At 56.4% G+C, this 20,854-nt stretch overlaps 1 protein-coding gene across 1 annotated transcript in view; it reads right to left on the bottom strand.

Moving 5' to 3' along the window:
• LOC138492569 (serotransferrin-2-like) overlaps window positions 1-19,983 on the bottom strand; it is a 545,198-nt gene extending 525,215 nt beyond the window's left edge. The window contains exon 1 of the mRNA XM_069619822.1: window positions 19,638-19,983. Within this exon, the coding sequence (XP_069475923.1) occupies window positions 19,638-19,692 (55 nt within the window). The 5' untranslated portion in view covers window positions 19,693-19,983. The remainder of the gene's footprint in view (window positions 1-19,637) is intronic.
• Window positions 19,984-20,854: the final 871 nt, after the last annotated feature.

Raw genomic sequence — 20,854 nt, 5'->3', positions numbered from 1 at the left:
GTAAGCCCCTGCACAGACTGGGGAAGTGCAGTGTGTGCCTTGCATAGACTGGGGAAGAGCAGTGTGCAGAGACTGGGGAAGTTTAGCGTGAGCCAATGCATATACTGGGAAAGTGCAGAGTGAGTCCATGCACAGACTGGGGAAGCACAGTGTGCGCACTTGCATAGACTGGGGAAGTGCAGAATAAGTGGGTAGTGCAGGGGGAAGTGCAGAGTGAGCCCCTGCACAGACTGGCGAAGTGCAGTGTGCACCCTTGCATGGACTGGGGAAGTGCATAGTGAGTCCCTGCATAGACTGGGGAAGTGCAGTGTGTGCCCTTGCATAGACCGGGGAAGTGCAGAGTGAGCCCCTGCATAGACTGGGGAAGTGCAGTGTGTGCCCTTGCATAGACTGGGGAAGTGCAGAGTGAGCCCCTGCATAGACTGGCGAAGTGCAGTGTGTGCCCTTGCATAAACCGGAGAAGTGCAGAGTGAGCCCCTGCATAGACTGGGGAAGTGCAGTGTGTGCCCTTGCATAGGCTCGGGAAGTGCAGAGTGAGCCTCTGCATAGAGTGCGGAAGTGCAGTGTGTGCCCTTGCATAGACTGGGGAAGTGCAGTGTGCGCCCTTGCAGAGAATGGGGAAGTGCAGAGTGAGCCCCTGTATAGACTGGGGAAGTGCAGAGTGAGCCCCTACATAGACTGGGGAAGCGCAGTGTGCGCCCTTGCATAGATTGGGGAAGTGCATAGTGAGCTGAGCCCCTGCATAGACTGGGGAAGTGCAGTGTGTGCCCTTGCATAGACTGGGGAAGTGCAGAGTGAGCCCCTGCATAGACCAGGGAAGTGCAGAGTGAGCCCTTGCATAGACCGGGAAAGTGCAGAGTGAGCCCCTGCATAGACTGGGGAAGTGCAGTGTGTGCCCTTGCGTAGACTGGGGAAGTGCAGAGTGAGCCCCTGCATAGACTGGGGAAGGGCAGAGTGAGCCCTTGCATAGACCGGGGAAGTGCAGAGTGAGCCCCTGCATAGACTGGGGAAGTGCAGTGTGTGCCCTTGCATAGGCTGGGGAAGTGCAGAGTGAGCCGCTGCATAGACTGCGGAAGTGCAGTGTGTGCCCTTGCATAGACTGGGGAAGTGCAGTGTGCGCCCTTGCAGAGACTGGGGAAGTGCAGAGTGAGCCCCTGTATAGACTGGGGAAGTGCAGAGTGAACCCCTGCATAGACTGGGGAAGTGCAGAGTGAGCCCCTGCATAGACTGGGGAAGCGCAGTGTGCGCCCTTGCATAGACTGGGGAAGTGCAGTGTGTGCCCTTGCATAGACTGGGGAGGTGCAGAGTGAGCCCCTGCAAAGACTGGGGAGGTGCAGAGTGAGCCCCTGCACAGACTGGGGAAGAGCAGAGTAAGCCCCTGCAAAGACTGGGGAAGTGCAGTGTTTGCCCTTGCATAGACTGGGGAAGAGCAGTGTGCAGAGACTGGGGAAGTTTAGCGTGAGCCCCTGCACAGACTGGGGAAGTGCAGTGTGTGCCTTGCATAGACTGGGGAAGAGCAGTGTGCAGAGACTGGGGAAGTTTAGCGTGAGCCAATGCATATACTGGGAAGGTGCAGAGTGAGTCCATGCACAGACTGGGGAAGCACAGTGTGCGCACTTTCATAGACTGGGGAAGTGCAGAATAAGTGGGTAGTGCAGGGGGAAGTGCAGAGTGAGCCCCTGCACAGACTGGCGAAGTGCAGTGTGCACCCTTGCATGGACTGGGGAAGTGCATAGTGAGTCCCTGCATAGACTGGGGAAGTGCAGTGTGTGCCCTTGCATAGACCGGAGAAGTGCAGAGTGAGCCCCTGCATAGACTGGGGAAGTGCAGTGTGTGCCCTTGCATAGACTGGGGAAGTGCAGAGTGAGCCCCTGCATAGACTGGGGAAGTGCAGTGTGTGCCCTTGCATAGACTGGGGAAGTGCAGAGTGAGCCCCTGCATAGACTGGCGAAGTGCAGTGTGTGCCCTTGCATAAACCGGAGAAGTGCAGAGTGAGCCCCTGCATAGACTGGGGAAGTGCAGTGTGTGCCCTTGCATAGGCTCGGGAAGTGCAGAGTGAGCCTCTGCATAGAGTGCGGAAGTGCAGTGTGCGCCCTTGCAGAGAATGGGGAAGTGCAGAGTGAGCCCCTGTATAGACTGGGGAAGTGCAGAGTGAGCCCCTACATAGACTGGGGAAGCGCAGTGTGCGCCCTTGCATAGATTGGGGAAGTGCATAGTGAGCTGAGCCCCTGCATAGACTGGGGAAGTGCAGTGTGTGCCCTTGCATAGACTGGGGAAGTGCAGAGTGAGCCCCTGCATAAACCAGGGAAGTGCAGAGTGAGCCCTTGCATAGACCGGGAAAGTGCAGAGTGAGCCCCTGCATAGACTGGGGAAGTGCAGTGTGTGCCCTTGCGTAGACTGGGGAAGTGCAGAGTGAGCCCCTGCATAGACTGGGGAAGTGCAGAGTGAGCCCTTGCATAGACCGGGGAAGTGCAGAGTGAGCCCCTGCATAGACTGGGGAAGTGCAGTGTGTGCCCTTGCATAGGCTGGGGAAGTGCAGAGTGAGCCGCTGCATAGACTGCGGAAGTGCAGTGTGTGCCCTTGCATAGACTGGGGAAGTGCAGTGTGCGCCCCTGCACAGACTGGGGAAGTGCAGTGTGTGCCCTTGCATAGACTGGGGAAGAGCAGTGTGCAGAGACTGGGGAAGTTTAGCGTGAGCCAATGCATATACTGGGAAAGTGCAGAGTGAGCCCCTGCACAGACTGGGGAACTGCAGTGTGTGCCCTAGCATAGACTGGGGAAGTGCAGAGTGAGTCGCTGCATAGACTGGGGAAGTGCAGAGTGAGCCCCTCACAGACTTAGGAAGTACAGAGTGAGGCCCGCACAGACTGGGGAAGAGCAATGTATGCGCTGACATACATTGGGGAAGTGCATATTAAGTCCCTGCAACAACTAGGGAAGCGCAATGTGTGTCCTTGCATAGACTGGGGAAGCGCAGAGTGAGTTCCTGAATACACTGGGGAAGAGCAGTGTGCAGAGACTGGGGAAGTTTAGCGTGAGCCAATGCATATACTGGGAAAGTGCAGAGTGAGTCCCTGCACAGACTGGGGAAGCACAGTGTGCGCACTTGCATAGACTGGGGAAGTGCAGAATAAGTGGGTAGTGCAGGGGGAAGTGCAGAGTGAGCCCCTGCACAGACTGGCGAAGTGCAGTGTGTACCCTTGCATGGACTGGGGAAGTGCAGAGTGAGTCCCTGCATAGACTGGGGAAGTGCTGTGTGTGCCCTTGCATAGACCGGAGAAGTGCAGAGTGAGCCCCTGCATAGACTGGGGAAGTGCAGTGTGTGCCCTTGCATAGACCGGGGAAGTGCAGAGTGAGCCCCTGCACAGACTGGGGAAGTGCAGTGTGTGCCCTTGCATAGACTGGGGAAGTGCAGAGTGAGCCCCTGCATAGACTGGCGAAGTGCAGTGTGTGCCCTTGCATAAACCGGAGAAGTGCAGAGTGAGCCCCTGCATAGACTGGGGAAGTGCAGTGTGTGCCCTTGCATAGACCGGGGAAGTGCGGAGTGAGCCCCTGCATAGACTGGGGAAGTGCAGTGTGTGCCCTTGCATGGACTGGGGAAGTGCAGAGTGAGCCCCTGCATAGACTGGCGAAGTGCAGTGTGTCCCCTTGCATAAACCGGAGAAGTGCAGAGTGAGCCCCTGCATAGACTGGGGAAGTGCAGAGTGTGCCCTTGCATAGGCTGGGGAAGTGCAGAGTGAGCTGCTGCATCGACTGCGGAAGTGCAGTGTGTGCCCTTGCATAGACTGGGGAAGTGCAGTGTGCGCCCTTGCAGAGAATGGGGAAGTGCAGAGTGATCCCCTGCACAGACTGGGGAAGAGCAGAGTGATCCCCTGCACAGACTGGGGAAGAGCAGAGTAAGCCCCTGCACAGACTGGGGAAGTGCAGTGTGTGTCTTGCATAGACTGGGGAAGAGCAGTGTGCAGAGACTGGGGAAGTTTAGCGTGAGCCAATGCATGTACTGGGAAAGTGCAGAGTGAGTCCATGCACAGAATGGGGAAGCACAGTGTGCGCACTTGCATAGACTGGGGAAGTGCAGAATAAGTGGGTAGTGCAGGGGGAAGTGCAGAGTGAGCCCCTGCACAGACTGGCGAAGTGCAGTGTGCACCCTTGCATGGACTGGGGAAGAGCAGAGTGAGTCCCTGCATAGACTGGGGAAGTGCAGTGCGTGCCCTTGCATAGACCGGAGAAGTGCTGAGTGAGCCCCTGCATAGACTGGGGAAGTGCAGTGTGTGCCCTTGCATAGACCGGGAAAGTGCAGAGTGAGCCCCTGCATAGACTGGGGAAGTGCAGTGTGTGCCCTTGCATAGACTGGGGAAGTGCAGAGTGATCCCCTGCATAGACTGGCGAAGTGCAGTGTGTGCCCTTGCATAAACCGGAGAAGTGCAGAGTGAGCCCCTGCATAGACTGGGGAAGTGCAGTGTGTGCCCTTGCATAGGCTCGGGAAGTGCAGAGTGAGCCTCTGCATAGACTGCGGAAGTGCAGTGTGTGCCCTTGCATAGACTGTGGAAGTGCAGTGTGCGCCCTTGCAGAGAATGGGGAAGTGCAGAGTGAGCCCCTGTATAGACTGGGGAAGTGCAGAGTGAGCCCCTACATAGACTGGGGAAGCGCAGTGTGCGCCCTTGCATAGATTGGGGAAGTGCATAGTGAGCTGAGCCCCTGCATAGACTGGGGAAGTGCAGTGTGTGCCCTTGCATAGACTGGGGAAGTGCAGAGTGAGCCCCTGCATAGACCGGGGAAGTGCAGAGTGAGCCCTTGCATAGACCGGGGAAGTGCAGAGTGAGCCCCTGCATAGACTAGGGAAGTGCAGTGTGTGCCCTTGCGTAGACTGGGGAAGTGCAGAGTGAGCCCCTGCATAGACTGGGGAAGTGCAGAGTGAGCCCTTGCATAGACCGGGGAAGTGCAGAGTGAGCCCCTGCATAGACTGGGGAAGTGCAGTGTGTGCCCTTGCATAGGCTGGGGAAGTGCAGAGTGAGCCGCTGCATAGACTGCGGAAGTGCAGTGTGTGCCCTTGCATAGACTGGGGAAGTGCAGTGTGCGCCCTTGCAGAGACTGGGGAAGTGCAGAGTGAGCCCCTGTATAGACTGGGGAAGTGCAGAGTGAGCCCCTGCATAGACTGGGGAAGTGCAGAGTGAGCCCCTGCATAGACTGGGGAAGCGCAGTGTGTGCCCTTGCATAGACTGGGGAAGTGCAGTGTGTGCACTTGCATAGACTGAGGAGGTGCAGAGTGAGCCCCTGCACAGACTGGGAAAGAGCAGAGTACGCCCCTGTAAAGACTGGGGAAGTGCAGTGTTTGCCCTTGCATAGACTGGGGGAGAGCAGTGTGCAGAGACTGGGAAAGTTTAGCGTGAGCCCCTGCATAGACTGGGGAAGTGCAGAGTGAGCCCCTGCATAGACTGGGGAAGCGCAGTGTGCGCCCTTGCATAGACTGGGGAAGTGCAGTGTGTGCCCTTGCATAGACTGGGGAGGTGCAGAGTAAGTGGGTAGTGCAGGGGGAAGTGCAGAGTGAGCCCCTGCACAGACTGGGGAAGTGCAGTGTGCACCCTTGCATGGACTGGGGAAGTGCAGAGTGAGTCCCTGTATAGACTGGGGAAGTGCAGTGTGTGCCCTTGCATTGACCGGAGAAGTGCAGTGTGTTCCCTTGCATAGACTGGGGAAGTGCAGAGTGAGCCCCTGCATAGACTGGGGAAGTGCAGTGTGTGCCCTTGCATAGACTGGGGAAGTGCAGAGTGAGCCCCTGCATAGACTGGCGAAGTGCAGTGTGTGCCCTTGCATAAACCGGAGAAGTGCAGAGTGAGCCCCTGCATAAACTGGGGAAGTGCAGTGTGTACCCTTGCATAGGCTGGTGAAGTGCAATGTGAGCTGCTGCATAGACTGCGGAAGTGCAGTGTGTGCCCTTGCATAGACTGGGGAAGTGCAGTGTGTGCCCTTGCAGAGACTGGGGAAGTGCATAGTGAGCCCCTGCATAGACTGGGGAAGTGCAGAGTGAGCCCTTGCATAGACCGGGGAAGTGCAGAGTGAACCCCTGCATAGACTGGGGAAGTGCAGTGTGTGCCCTTGCATAGGCTGGGGAAGTGCAGAGTGAGCCGCTGCATAGACTGGGGAAGTGCAGAGTGAGCCCCTCACAGATTTAAGAAGTACAGAGTGAGGCCCGCACAGACTGGGGAAGAGCAATGTATGCCCTGACATACACTGGGGAAGTGCATATTAAGTCCCTGCAACGACTGGGGAAGCGCAATGTGTGTCTTTGCATAGACTGGGGAAGTGCAGAGTGAGTCCTTGCATAGACTGGGGAAGTGCATAGTGAGTTCCTGAATACACAGGGGAAGAGCAATGTGCGCCCTGGCATAGAATGGAGAAGTACAGAGTGAGGCCCGCATAGACTGGGGAAGCACAATGTGCGTCCTTGCATAGACTGGGGAAGTGGAGAGTGGGTTCCTGCACAGACTTGGGGGAGCACAGTTTGCATCCTTGCATAGACTGGGGACGTGCAGAGTGAGCCCCTCACAGACTTTGGAAGTGCAGAGTGAGTCCCTGAATAGACTGGGGAAGAGCAGTGTGTTCCCTTGCATAGACTGGGGAAGTGCAGAATGAGTCCCTGCATAGACTGGGGAAGAGCTATGTGCGTCCTGGCATAGACTGGGTAAGTGCATATTAAGTCCCTTTACAGACTGGGGGAAGCACAATGTGCACCCCGACACAGACTGGGGAAGAGCACAGTGATCCCCTGCACAGATTGGGGAAGAGCAGAGTAAGCCCCTGCACAGACTGGGGAAGTGCAGTGTGTGCCCTTGCATAGACTGGGGAAAAGCAGTGTGCAGAGACTGGGGAAGTTTAGCGTGAGCCAATGCATATACTGGGAAAGTGCAGAGTGAGTCCCTGCACAGACTGGGGAACTGCAGTGTATGCCCTAGCATAGACTGGGGAAGTGCAGAGTGAGCCGCTGCATAGACTGGGGAAGTGCAGAGTGAGCCCCTCACAGACTTAGGAAGTACAGAGTGAGGCCCGCACAGACTGGGGAAGAGCAATGTATGCCCTGACATACACTGGGGAAGTGCATATTAAGTCCCTGCAACGACTAGGGAAGCGCAATGTGTGTCCTTGCATAGACTGGGGAAGTGCAGAGTGAGTTCCTGAATACACTGGGGAAGAGCAGTGTGCAGAGAATGGGGAAGTTTAGCGTGAGCCAATGCATATACTGGGAAAGTGCAGAGTGAGTCCCTGCACAGACTGGGGAAGCATAGTGTGCGCACTTGCATAGACTGGGGAAGTGCAGAATAAGTGGGTAGTGCAGGGGGAAGTGCAGAGTGAGCCCCTGCACAGACTGGCAAAGTGCAGTGTGCACCCTTGCATGGACTGGGGAAGTGCAGAGTGAGTCCCTGCATAGACTGGGGAAGTGCAGTGTGTGCCCTTGCATAGACCGGAGAAGTGCAGAGTGAGCCCCTGCATAGACTGGGGAAGTGCAGTGTGTGCCCTTGCATAGACCGGGGAAGTGCAGAGTGAGCCTCTGCATAGACTGGGGAAGTGCAGTGTGTGCCCTTGCATAGAGTGGGGAAGTGCAGAGTGAGCCCCTGCATAGACTGGGGAAGTGCAGTGTGTGCCCTTGCATAGACTGGGGAAGTGCAGAGTGAGCCCCTGCATAGACTGGCAAAGTGCAGTGTGTGCCCTTGCATAAACCGGAGAAGTGCAGAGTGAGCCCCTGCATAGACTGGGGAAGTGCAGTGTGCGCCCTTGCAGAGAATGGGGAAGTGCAGAGTGATCCCCTGCACAGACTGGGGAAGAGCAGAGTAAGCCCCTGCACAGACTGGGGAAGTGCAGTGTGTGCCTTGCATAGACTGGGGAAGAGCAGTGTGCAGAGACTGGGGAAGTTTAGCGTGAGCCAATGCATATACTGGGAAAGTGCAGAGTGAGTCCATGCACAGACTGGGGAAGCACAGTGTGCGCACTTGCATAGACTGGGGAAGTGCAGAATAAGTGGGTAGTGCAGGGGGAAGTGCAGAGTGAGCCCCTGCACAGACTGGCGAAGTGCAGTGTGCACCCTTGCATGGACTGGGGAAGTGCATAGTGAGTCCCTGCATAGACTGGGGAAGTGCAGTGTGTGCCCTTGCATAGACCGGGGAAGTGCAGAGTGAGCCCCTGCATAGACTGGGGAAGTGCAGTGTGTGCCCTTGCATAGACTGGGGAAGTGCAGAGTGAGCCCCTGCATAGACTGGCGAAGTGCAGTGTGTGCCCTTGCATAAACCGGAGAAGTGCAGAGTGAGCCCCTGCATAGACTGGGGAAGTGCAGTGTGTGCCCTTGCATAGGCTCGGGAAGTGCAGAGTGAGCCTCTGCATAGAGTGTGGAAGTGCAGTGTGTGCCCTTGCATAGACTGGGGAAGTGCAGTGTGCGCCCTTGCAGAGAATGGGGAAGTGCAGAGTGAGCCCCTTTATAGACTGGGGAAGTGCAGAGTGAGCCCCTACATAGACTGGGGAAGCGCAGTGTGCGCCCTTGCATAGATTGGGGAAGTGCATAGTGAGCTGAGCCCCTGCATAGACTGGGGAAGTGCAGTGTGTGCCCTTGCATAGACTGGGGAAGTGCAGAGTGAGCCCCTGCATAGACCAGGGAAGTGCAGAGTGAGCCCTTGCATAGACCGGGAAAGTGCAGAGTGAGCCCCTGCATAGACTGGGGAAGTGCAGTGTGTGCCCTTGCGTAGACTGGGGAAGTGCAGAGTGAGCCCCTGCATAGACTGGGGAAGGGCAGAGTGAGCCCTTGCATAGACCGGGGAAGTGCAGAGTGAGCCCCTGCATAGACTGGGGAAGTGCAGTGTGTGCCCTTGCATAGGCTGGGGAAGTGCAGAGTGAGCCGCTGCATAGACTGCGGAAGTGCAGTGTGTGCCCTTGCATAGACTGGGGAAGTGCAGTGTGCGCCCTTGCAGAGACTGGGGAAGTGCAGAGTGAGCCCCTGTATAGACTGGGGAAGTGCAGAGTGAACCCCTGCATAGACTGGGGAAGTGCAGAGTGAGCCCCTGCATAGACTGGGGAAGCGCAGTGTGCGCCCTTGCATAGACTGGGGAAGTGCAGTGTGTGCCCTTGCATAGACTGGGGAGGTGCAGAGTGAGCCCCTGCAAAGACTGGGGAGGTGCAGAGTGAGCCCCTGCACAGACTGGGGAAGAGCAGAGTAAGCCCCTGCAAAGACTGGGGAAGTGCAGTGTTTGCCCTTGCATAGACTGGGGAAGAGCAGTGTGCAGAGACTGGGGAAGTTTAGCGTGAGCCCCTGCACAGACTGGGGAAGTGCAGTGTGTGCCTTGCATAGACTGGGGAAGAGCAGTGTGCAGAGACTGGGGAAGTTTAGCGTGAGCCAATGCATATACTGGGAAAGTGCAGAGTGAGTCCATGCACAGACTGGGGAAGCACAGTGTGCGCACTTTCATAGACTGGGGAAGTGCAGAATAAGTGGGTAGTGCAGGGGGAAGTGCAGAGTGAGCCCCTGCACAGACTGGCGAAGTGCAGTGTGCACCCTTGCATGGACTGGGGAAGTGCATAGTGAGTCCCTGCATAGACTGGGGAAGTGCAGTGTGTGCCCTTGCATAGACCGGAGATGTGCAGAGTGAGCCCCTGCATAGACTGGGGAAGTGCAGTGTGTGCCCTTGCATAGACCGGGGAAGTGCAGAGTGAGCCCCTGCATAGACTGGGGAAGTGCAGTGTGTGCCCTTGCATAGACTGGGGAAGTGCAGAGTGAGCCCCTGCATAGACTGGCGAAGTGCAGTGTGTGCCCTTGCATAAACCGGAGAAGTGCAGAGTGAGCCCCTGCATAGACTGGGGAAGTGCAGTGTGTGCCCTTGCATAGGCTCGGGAAGTGCAGAGTGAGCCTCTGCATGGAGTGCGGAAGTGCAGTGTGTGCCCTTGCATAGACTGGGGAAGTGCAGTGTGCGCCCTTGCAGAGAATGGGGAAGTGCAGAGTGAGCCCCTGTATAGACTGGGGAAGTGCAGAGTGAGCCCCTACATAGACTGGGGAAGCGCAGTGTGCGCCCTTGCATAGATTGGGGAAGTGCATAGTGAGCTGAGCCCCTGCATAGACTGGGGAAGTGCAGTGTGTGCCCTTGCATAGACTGGGGAAGTGCAGAGTGAGCCCCTGCATAAACCAGGGAAGTGCAGAGTGAGCCCTTGCATAGACCGGGAAAGTGCAGAGTGAGCCCCTGCATAGACTGGGGAAGTGCAGTGTGTGCCCTTGCGTAGACTGGGGAAGTGCAGAGTGAGCCCCTGCATAGACTGGGGAAGTGCAGAGTGAGCCCTTGCATAGACCGGGGAAGTGCAGAGTGAGCCCCTGCATAGACTGGGGAAGTGCAGTGTGTGCCCTTGCATAGGCTGGGGAAGTGCAGAGTGAGCCGCTGCATAGACTGCGGAAGTGCAGTGTGTGCCCTTGCATAGACTGGGGAAGTGCAGTGTGCGCCCTTGCAGAGAGTGGGGAAGTGCAGAGTGAGCCCCTGTATAGACTGGGGAAGTGCAGAGTGAACCCCTGCATAGACTGGGGAAGTGCAGAGTGAGCCCCTGCATAGACTGGGGAAGAGCAGTGTGCGCCCTTGCATAGACTGGGGAAGTGCAGTGTGTGCCCTTGTATAGACTGGGGAGGTGCAGAGTGAGCCCCTGCAAAGACTGGGGAGGTGCAGAGTGAGCCCCTGCACAGACTGTGGAAGAGCAGAGTAAGCCCCTGCAAAGACTGGGGAAGTGCAGTGTTTGCCCTTGCATAGACTGGGGAAGAGCAGTGTGCAGAGACTGGGGAAGTTTAGCGTGAGCCCCTGCATAGACTGGGGAAGTGCAGAGTGAGCCCCTGCATAGACTGGGGAAGTGCAGTGTGTGCCCTTGCATAGACTGGGGAAGTGCAGTGTGTGCCCTTGCATAGACTGGGGAGGTGCAGTGTGAGCCCCTGTATAGACTGGGGAAGTGCAGTGTGTGCCCTTGCATAGACTGGGGAAGTGCAGAGTGAGCCCCTGCATAGACTGGGGAAGTGCAGTGTGTGCCCTTGCATAGGCTGGGGAAGTGCAGAGTGAGCCGCTGCATCGACTGCGGAAGTGCAGTGTGTGCCCTTGCATAGACTGGGGAAGTGCAGTGTGCGCCCTTGCAGAGAATGGGGAAGTGCAGAGTGATCCCCTGCACAGACTGGGGAAGAGCAGAGTGATCCCCTGCACAGACTGGGGAAGAGCAGAGTAAGCCCCTGCACAGACTGGGGAAGTGCAGTGTGTGCCTTGCATAGACTGGGGAAGAGCAGTGTGCAGAGACTGGGGAAGTTTAGCGTGAGCCAATGCATATACTGGGAAAGTGCAGAGTGAGTCCATGCACAGAATGGGGAAGCACAGTGTGCGCACTTGCATAGACTGGGGAAGTGCAGAATAAGTGGGTAGTGCAGGGGGAAGTGCAGAGTGAGCCCCTGCACAGACTGGCGAAGTGCAGTGTGCACCCTTGCATGGACTGGGGAAGTGCAGAGTGAGTCCCTGCATAGACTGGGGAAGTGCAGTGTGTGCCCTTGCATAGACCGGAGAAGTGCTGAGTGAGCCCCTGCATAGACTGGGGAAGTACAGTGTGTGCCCTTGCATAGACCGGGAAAGTGCAGAGTGAGCCCCTGCATAGACTGGGGAAGTGCAGTGTGTGCCCTTGCATAGACTGGGGAAGTGCAGAGTGAGCCCCAGCATAGACTGGCGAAGTGCAGTGTGTGCCCTTGCATAAACCGGAGAAGTGCAGAGTGAGCCCCTGCATAGACTGGGGAAGTGCAGTGTGTGCCCTTGCATAGGCTCGGGAAGTGCAGAGTGAGCCTCTGCATAGACTGCGGAAGTGCAGTGTGTGCCCTTGCATAGACTGGGGAAGTGCAGTGTGCGCCCTTGCAGAGAATGAGGAAGTGCAGAGTGAGCCCCTGTATAGACTGGGGAAGTGCAGAGTGAGCCCCTACATAGACTGGGGAAGCGCAGTGTGCGCCCTTGCATAGATTGGGGAAGTGCATAGTGAGCTGAGCCCCTGCATAGACTGGGAAAGTGCAGTGTGTGCCCTTGCATAGACTGGGGAAGTGCAGAGTGAGCCCCTGCATAGACCGGGGAAGTGCAGAGTGAGCCCTTACATAGACCGGGGAAGTGCAGAGTGAGCCCCTGCATAGACTGGGGAAGTGCAGTGTGTGCCCTTGCGTAGACTGGGGAAGTGCAGAGTGAGCCCCTGCATAGACTGGGGAAGTGCAGAGTGAGCCCTTGCATAGACCGGGGAAGTGCAGAGTGAGCCCCTGCATAGACTGGGGAAGTGCAGTGTGTGCCCTTGCATAGGCTGGGGAAGTGCAGAGTGAGCCGCTGCATAGACTGCGGAAGTGCAGTGTGTGCCCTTGCATGGACTGGGGAAGTGCAGTGTGCGCCCTTGCAGAGACTGGGGAAGTGCAGAGTGAGCCCCTGTATAGACTGGGGAAGTGGAGAGTGAGCCCCTGCATAGACTGGGGAAGTGCAGAGTGAGCCCCTGCATAGACTGGGGAAGCGCAGTGTGTGCCCTCTCATAGACTGGAGAAGTGCAGTGTGTGCCCTTGCATAGACTGAGGAGGTGCAGAGTGAGCCCCTGCACAGACTGAGAAAGAGCAGAGTAAGCCCCTCTAAAGACTGGGGAAGTGCAGTGTTTGCCCTTGCATAGACTGGGGAAGAGCAGTGTGCAGAGACTGGGAAAGTTTAGCGTGAGCCCCTGCATAGACTGGGGAAGTGCAGAGTGAGCCCCTGCATAGACTGGGGAAGCGCAGTGTGCGCCCTTGCATAGACTGGGGAAGTGCAGTGTGTGCCCTTGCATAGACTGGGGAGGTGCAGAGTGAGCCCCTGCACAGACTGGGGAAGAGCAGAGTAAGCCCCTCTAAAGACTGGGGAAGTGCAGTGTTTGCCCTTGCATAGACTGGGGAAGAGCAGTGTGCAGAGACTGGGAAAGTTTAGCGTGAGCCCCTGCATAGACTGGGGAAGTGCAGAGTGAGCCCCTGCATAGACTGGGGAAGCACAGAGTGAGCCCCTGCATAGACTGGGGAAGTGCAGTGTGTGCCCTTGCATAGGCTGGGGAAGTGCAGAGTGAGCCGCTGCATAGACTGCGGAAGTGCAGTGTGTGCCCTTGCATGGACTGGGGAAGTGCAGTGTGCGCCCTTGCAGAGACTGGGGAAGTGCAGAGTGAGCCCCTGTATAGACTGGGGAAGTGGAGAGTGAGCCCCTGCATAGACTGGGGAAGTGCAGAGTGAGCCCCTGCATAGACTGGGGAAGCGCAGTGTGTGCCCTTGCATAGACTGGAGAAGTGCAGTGTGTGCCCTTGCATAGACTGAGGAGGTGCAGAGTGAGCCCCTGCACAGACTGGGAAAGAGCAGAGTAAGCCCCTCTAAAGACTGGGGAAGTGCAGTGTTTGCCCTTGCATAGACTGGGGAAGAGCAGTGTGCAGAGACTGGGGAAGTTTAGCGTGAGCCCCTGCATAGACTGGGAAAGTGCAGAGTGAGTCCCTGCACAGACTGGGGAAGCACAGTGTGCACACTTGCATAGACTGGGGAAGTGCAGAGTAAGTGGGTAGTGCAGGGGAAGTGCAGAGTGAGCCCCTGCACAGACTGGGGAAGTGCAGTGTGCACCCTTGCATGGACTGGGGAAGTGCAGAGTGAGTCCCTGTATAGACTGGGGAAGTGCAGTGTGTGCCCTTGCATTGACTGGAGAAGTGCAGTGTGTTCCCTTGCATAGACCGGGGAAGTGCAGAGTGAGCCCCTGCATAGACTGGGGAAGTGCAGTGTGTGCCCTTGCATAGACTGGGGAAGTGCAGAGTGAGCCCCTGCATAGACTGGCAAAGTGCAGTGTGTGCCCTTGCATAAACCGGAGAAGTGCAGTGAGCCCCTGCATAGACTGGGGAAGTGCAGTGTGTACCCTTGCATAGGCTGGGGAAGTGCAATGTGAGCTGCTGCATAGACTGCGGAAGTGCAGTGTGTGCCCTTGCATAGACTGGGGAAGTGCAGTGTGCGCCCTTGCAGAGACTGGGGAAGTGCAGAGTGAGCCCCTGCATAGACTGGGGAAGTGCAGAGTGAGCCCTTGCATAGACCGGGGAAGTGCAGAGTGAGCCCCTGCATAGACTGGGGAAGTGCAGTGTGTGCCCTTGCATAGGCTGGGGAAGTGCAGAGTGAGCCGCTGCATAGACTGGGGAAGTGCAGGGTGAGCCCCTCACAGACTTAGGAAGTACAGAGTGAGGCCCGCACAGACTGGGGAAGAGCAATGTATGCCCTGACATACACTGGGGAAGTGCATATTAAGTCCCTGCAACGACTGGGGAAGCGCAATGTGTGTCCTTGCATAGACTGGGGAAGTGCAGAGTGAGTCCTTGCATAGACTGGGGAAGTGCATAGTGAGTTCCTGAATACACAGGGGAAGAGCAATGTGCGCCCTGGCATAGAATGGAGAAGTACAGAGTGAGGCCTGCATAGACTGGGGAAGCACAATGTGCGTCCTTGCATAGACTGGGGAAGTGGAGAGTGGGTTCCTGCACAGACTTGGGGGAGCACAGTTTGCGTCCTTGCATAGACTGGGGACGTGCAGAGTGAGCCCCTCACAGACTTTGGAAGTGCAGAGTGAGTCCCTGAATAGACTGGGGAAGAGCAGTGTGTTCCCTTGCATAGACTGGGGAAGTGCAGAATGAGTCCCTGCATAGACTGGGGAAGAGCTATGTGCGTCCTGGCATAGACTGGGTAAGTGCATATTAAGTCCCTTTACAGACTGGGGGAAGCACAATGTGCACCCCGACACAGACTGGGGAAGAGCACAGTGATCCCCTGCACAGACTGGGGAAGAGCAGAGTAAGCCCCTGCACAGACTCGGGAAGTGCAGTGTGTGCCCTTGCATAGACTGGGGAAGTGCAGAGTGAGCCGCTGCATAGACTGGGGAAGTGCAGAGTGAGCCCCTCACAGACTTAGGAAGTACAGAGTGAGGCCCGCACAGACTGGGGAAGAGCAATGTATGCCCTGACATACACTGGGGAAGTGCATATTAAGTCCCTGCAACGACTAGGGAAGCGCAATGTGTGTCCTTGCATAGACTGGGGAAGTTCAGAGTGAGTTCCTGAATACACTGGGGAAGAGCAGTGTGCAGAGACTGGGGAAGTTTAGCGTGAGCCAATGCATATACTGGGAAAGTGCAGAGTGAGTCCCTGCACAGACTGGGGAAGCATAGTGTGCACACTTGCATAGACTGGGGAAGTGCAGAATAAGTGGGTAGTGCAGGGGGAAGTGCAGAGTGAGCCCCTGCACAGACTGGCAAAGTGCAGTGTGCACCCTTGTATGGACTGGGGAAGTGCAGAGTGAGTCCCTGCATAGACTGGGGAAGTGCAGTGTGTGCCCTTGCATAGACCGGAGAAGTGCAGAGTGAGCCCCTGCATAGACTGGGGAAGTGCAGTGTGTGCCCTTGCATAGACCGGGGAAGTGCAGAGTGAGCCCCTGCATAGACTGGGGAAGTGCAGTGTGTGCCCTTGCATAGAGTGGGGAAGTGCAGAGTGAGCCCCTGCATAGACTGGGGAAGTGCAGTGTGTGCCCTTGCATAGACTGGGGAAGTGCAGAGTGAGCCCCTGCATAGACTGGCGAAGTGCAGTGTGTGCCCTTGCATAAACCGGAGAAGTGCAGAGTGAGCCCCTGCATAGACTGGGGAAGTGCAGTGTGTGCCCTTGCATAGGCTGGGGAAGTGCAGAGTAAGCCGCTGCATCGACTGCGGAAGTCCAGTGTGTGCCCTTGCATAGACTGGGGAAGTGCAGTGTGTGCCCTTGCAGAGAATGGGGAAGTGCAGAGTGATCCCCTGCACAGACTGGGGAAGAGCAGAGTGATCCCCTGCACAGACTGGGTAAGAGCAGAGTAAGCCCCTGCACAGACTGGGGAAGTGCAGTGTGTGCCTTGCATAGACTGGGGAAGAGCAGTGTGCAGAGACTGGGGAAGTTTAGCGTGAGCCAATGCATATACTGGGAAAGTGCAGAGTGAGTCCATGCACAGACTGGGGAAGCACAGTGTGCGCACTTGCATAGACTGGGGAAGTGCAGAATAAGTGGGTAGGGCAGAGTGAGCAGAGTGAGCCCCTGCACAGACTGGCGAAGTGCAGTGTGCACCCTTGCATGGACTGGGGAAGTGCATAGTGAGTCCCTGCATAGACTGGGGAAGTGCAGTGTGTGCCCTTGCATAGACCGGAGAAGTGCAGAGTGAGCCCCTGCATAGACTGGGGAAGTGCAGTGTGTGCCCTTGCATAGACCGGGGAAGTGCAGAGTGAGCCCCTGCATAGACTGGGGAAGTGCAGTGTGTGCCCTTGCATAGACTGGGGAAGTGCAGAGTGAGCCCCTGCATAGACTGGCGAAGTGCAGTGTGTGCCCTTGCATAAACCGGAGAAGTGCAGAGTGAGCCCCTGCATAGACTGGCGAAGTGCAGTGTGTGCCCTTGCATAGGCTCGGGAAGTGCAGAGTGAGCCTCTGCATAGAGTGCGGAAGTGCAGTGTGTGCCCTTGCATAGACTGGGGAAGTGCAGTGTGCGCCCTTGCAGAGAATGGGGAAGTGCAGAGTGAGCCCCTGTATAGACTGGGGAAGTGCAGAGTGAGCCCCTACATAGACTGGGGAAGCGCAGTGTGCGCCCTTGCATAGATTGGGGAAGTGCATAGTGAGCTGAGCCCCTGCATAGACTGGGGAAGTGCAGTGTGTGCCCTTGCATAGACTGGGGAAGTGCAGAGTGAGCCCCTGCATAGACCAGGGAAGTGCAGAGTGAGCCCTTGCATAGACCGGGAAAGTGCAGAGTGAGCCCCTGCATAGACTGGGGAAGTGCAGTGTGTGCCCTTGCGTAGACTGGGGAAGTGCAGAGTGAGCCCCTGCATAGACTGGGGAAGTGCAGAGTGAGCCCTTGCATAGACTGGGGAAGTGCAGAGTGAGCCCCTGCATAGACTGGGGAAGTGCAGTGTGTGCCCTTGCATAGGCTGGGGAAGTGCAGAGTGAGCCGCTGCATAGACTGCGGAAGTGCAGTGTGTGCCCTTGCATAGACTGGGGAAGTGCAGTGTGCGCCCTTGCAGAGACTGGGGAAGTGCAGAGTGAGCCCCTGTATAGACTGGGGAAGTGCAGAGTGAACCCCTGCATAGACTGGGGAAGTGCAGAGTGAGCCCCTGCATAGACTGGGGAAGTGCAGTGTGCGCCCTTGCATAGACTGGGGAAGTGCAGTGTGTGCCCTTGCATAGACTGGGGAGGTGCAGAGTGAGCCCCTGCAAAGACTGGGGAGTTGCAGAGTGAGCCCCTGCACAGACTGGAGAAGAGCAGAGTAAGCCCCTGCAAAGACTGGGGAAGTGCAGTGTTTGCCCTTGCATAGACTGGGGAAGAGCAGTGTGCAGAGACTGGGGAAGTTTAGCGTGAGCCCCTGCATAGACTGGGGAAGTGCAGAGTGAGCCCCTGCATAGACTGGGGAAGTGCAGTGTGCGCCCTTGCATAGACTGGGGAAGCGCAGTGTGCGCCCTTGCATAGACTGGGGAAGTGCAGTGTGTGCCCTTGCATAGACTGGGGAGGTGCAGAGTGAGCCCCTGCAAAGACTGGGGAGGTGCAGAGTGAGCCCCTGCACAGACTGGGGAAGAGCAGAGTAAGCCCCTGCAAAGACTGGGGAAGTGCAGTGTTTGCCCTTGCATAGACTGGGGAAGAGCAGTGTGCAGAGACTGGGGAAGTTTAGCGTGAGCCCCTGCATAGACTGGGGAAGTGCAGAGTGAGCCCCTGCATAGACTGGGGAAGTGCAGTGTGTGCCCTTGCATAGACTGGGGAAGTGCAGTGTGTGCCCTTGCATAGACTGGGGAGGTGCAGAGTGAGCCCCTGCACAGACTGGGGAAGAGCAGAGTAAGCCCCTGCAAAGACTGGGGAAGTGCAGTGTTTGCCCTTGCATAAACTGGGGAAGAGCAGTGTGCAGAGACTGGGGAAGTTTAGCGTGAGCCCCTGCATAGACTGGGAAAGTGCAGAGTGAGTCCCTGCACAGACTGGGGAAGCACAGTGTGCGCACTTGCATAGACTGGGGAAGTGCAGAGTAAGTGGGTAGTGCAGGGGGAAGTGCAGAGTGAGCCCCTGCACAGATTGGGGAAGTGCATAGTGAGCTGAGCCCCTGCATAGACTGGGGAAGTGCAGTGTGTGCCCTTGCATAGACTGGGGAAGTGCAGAGTGAGCCCCTGCATAGACCGGGGAAGTGCAGAGTGAGCCCTTGCATAGACCGGGAAAGTGCAGAGTGAGCCCCTGCATAGACTGGGGAAGTGCAGTGTGTGCCCTTGCATAGACTGGAGAAGTGCAGAGTGAGCCCCTGCATAGACTGGGGAAGTGCAGAGTGAGCCCTTGCATAGACTGGGGAAGTGCAGTGTGTGCCCTTGCATAGGCTGGGGAAGTGCAGAGTGAGCCGCTGCATAGACTGCGGAAGTGCAGTTTGTGCCCTTGCATAGACTGGGGAAGTGCAGTGTGCGCCCTTGCAGAGACTGGGGAAGTGCAGAGTGAGCCCCTGTATAGACTGGGGAAGTGCAGAGTGAGCCCCTGCATAGACTGGGGAATCGCAGTGTGCGCCCTTGCATAGACTGGGGAAGTGCAGTGTGTGCCCTTGCATAGACTGGGGAGGTGCAGAGTGAGCCCCTGCACAGACTGGGGAGGTGCAGAGTGAGCCCCTGCACAGACTGGGGAAGAGCAGAGTAAGCCCCTGCAAAGACTGGGGAAGTGCAGTGTTTGCCCTTGCATAGACTGGGGAAGAGCAGTGTGCAGAGACTGGGGAAGTTTAGCGTGAGCCCCTGCATAGACTGGGAAAGTGCAGAGTAAGTCCCTGCACAGACTTGGGAAGCACAGTGTGCGCACTTGCATAGACTGGGGAAGTGCAGAGTAAGTGGGTAGTGCAGGGGGAAGTGCAGAGTGAGCCCCTGCACAGACTGGGGAAGTGCAGTGTGCACCCTTGCATGGACAGGGGAAGTGCAGAGTGAGTCCCTGTATAGACTGGGGAAGTGCAGTGTGTGCCCTTGCATTGACCGGAGAAGTGCAGAGTGAGCCCCTGCATAGACTGGGGAAGTGCAGTGTGTGCCCTTGCATAGACCGGGGAAGTGCAGAGTGAGCCCCTGCATAGACTGGGGAAGTGCAGTGTGTGCCCTTGCATAGACTGGGGATGTGCAGAGTGAGCCCCTGCATAGACTGGCGAAGTGCAGTGTGTGCCCTTGCATAAACCGGAGAAGTGCAGAGTGAGCCCCTGCATAGACTGGGGAAGTGCAGTGTGTACCCTTGCATAGGCTGCGGAAGTGCAATGTGAGTTGCTGCATAGACTGCGGAAGTGCAGTGTGTGCCCTTGCATAGACTGGGGAAGTGCAGTGTGTGCCCTTGCATAGACTGGAGAAGTGCAGAGTGAGCCCCTGCATAGACTGGGGAAGTGCAGAGTGAGCCCTTGCATAGACCAGGGAAGTGCAGAGTGAGCCCCTTCATAGACTGGGGAAGTGCAGTGTGTGCCCTTGCATAGGCTGGGGAAGTGCAGAGTGAGCTGCTGCATAGACTGCGGAAGTGCAGAGTGAGCTAATGCACAGACTTGGTAACCTAATATGCTCTTGCAATCCCTGAACAGGCTGTGGAGGCGCCAAGCCAGCCAGTGATCTTACCCGCTGACAGTAGAACCGAGCAGCTGAGGATGATCATCCAGGCAGTATACTGCATGCTTGTGGGGTGTTGGCGACGCACCCCTTCCTTTGTCTTCTTCACCACAGATAAAAAACCACAAAACCAGTAAAAAAACAAAAAAAACAAAAAACAGCTAAACTTGTAACGAGTCGGTGGTCAAAAAGTCCCGGGGTTACCCGCAAAGCAAACCACAGAATTAAGACTAATTCAAAATGGCCTGAAATTTGGGATGGATTCAGAGTTTTTTACGCTCACGGAACGCCTTCAGCGAATCAGAAAACTGCTGCGCCAGATGGAAGACAGCAGAGGGGCCTACCCGGGCGCGTCCCCCAGGGACAGATGGAAAATATTATTTTCTTCTGAAGGCCAAGTTCCCAGTGAAGCTGAGCCCCTCCTCCTTCCCGAGGAAGCAGCAATGCCTGCTTTCCAGACTGCTGTCTTTCCTCTGCCAGTGACGTGAGCAGTGGCCACTATTCGTGCATTCGTATAGTGCCAACAAGCTGCCTTTCAGACTCTTCAGAGCGCTGCGATAAAAATGAACGTGTGCGTACGGATACACAAACACAACAGAACGGAGAAAGCGCGGACGGTCGCAGTAAAAACTGTGCACGTTATGTAATCAAGGGCGCCAATGGGGAGGTGAACTACAGCCGAGCATCACCGTGAGCTTAAACGGATCCAGAGAGTGATGATGGCAGGCATTTCTGACCTACTCTATCCCCTGGCGACACATACTACAGTGGTAGAAGTGTACCGAATAAAGTACTGGACTGCATTCTCGGCAGGGGAGAGGGGTAGCAGAAGCATGGGGCAACATGTCACAAGTCGTTGCAGCTGGGGCATTTCCATAGTCTAAGTGACTAGTAACTAAGGATCCTATTGAAACTCTACACTTGCACAAGCGCATAAATGGACAAATCCTCTGAACAGAATGGTGAATATGGTACTTGAAAGTAAAGGAATGGTAAAACAAAAAAAAAAGTAGTGGAATACCGCACCCGACCGTTCCCGCTCACTTCGATCACGGACTCAGACTTATTTAAACTTTGCAACAACTTTTGCACATGAGGCATTGGGCCAAACAAAATCAGCAAATACTGTACTTATTGCACAAGGCGCAAAGTATTTTGAAAATCAGTGCAATAGTCACCAGAAGATTGAATAATTAATCTCAGAAAAACGCGATCCCAATCCCATA

Source organism: Ambystoma mexicanum, chromosome 10 (assembly GCF_040938575.1).
Source record: "Ambystoma mexicanum isolate Mex_15411 chromosome 10, UKY_AmexF1_1, whole genome shotgun sequence".
NCBI classification, from domain to species: Eukaryota; Metazoa; Chordata; class Amphibia; order Caudata; family Ambystomatidae; genus Ambystoma; species Ambystoma mexicanum.
Note: the sequence above shows the minus strand (reverse complement) of the source record. Positions and strands in the feature narration are given on the sequence as shown.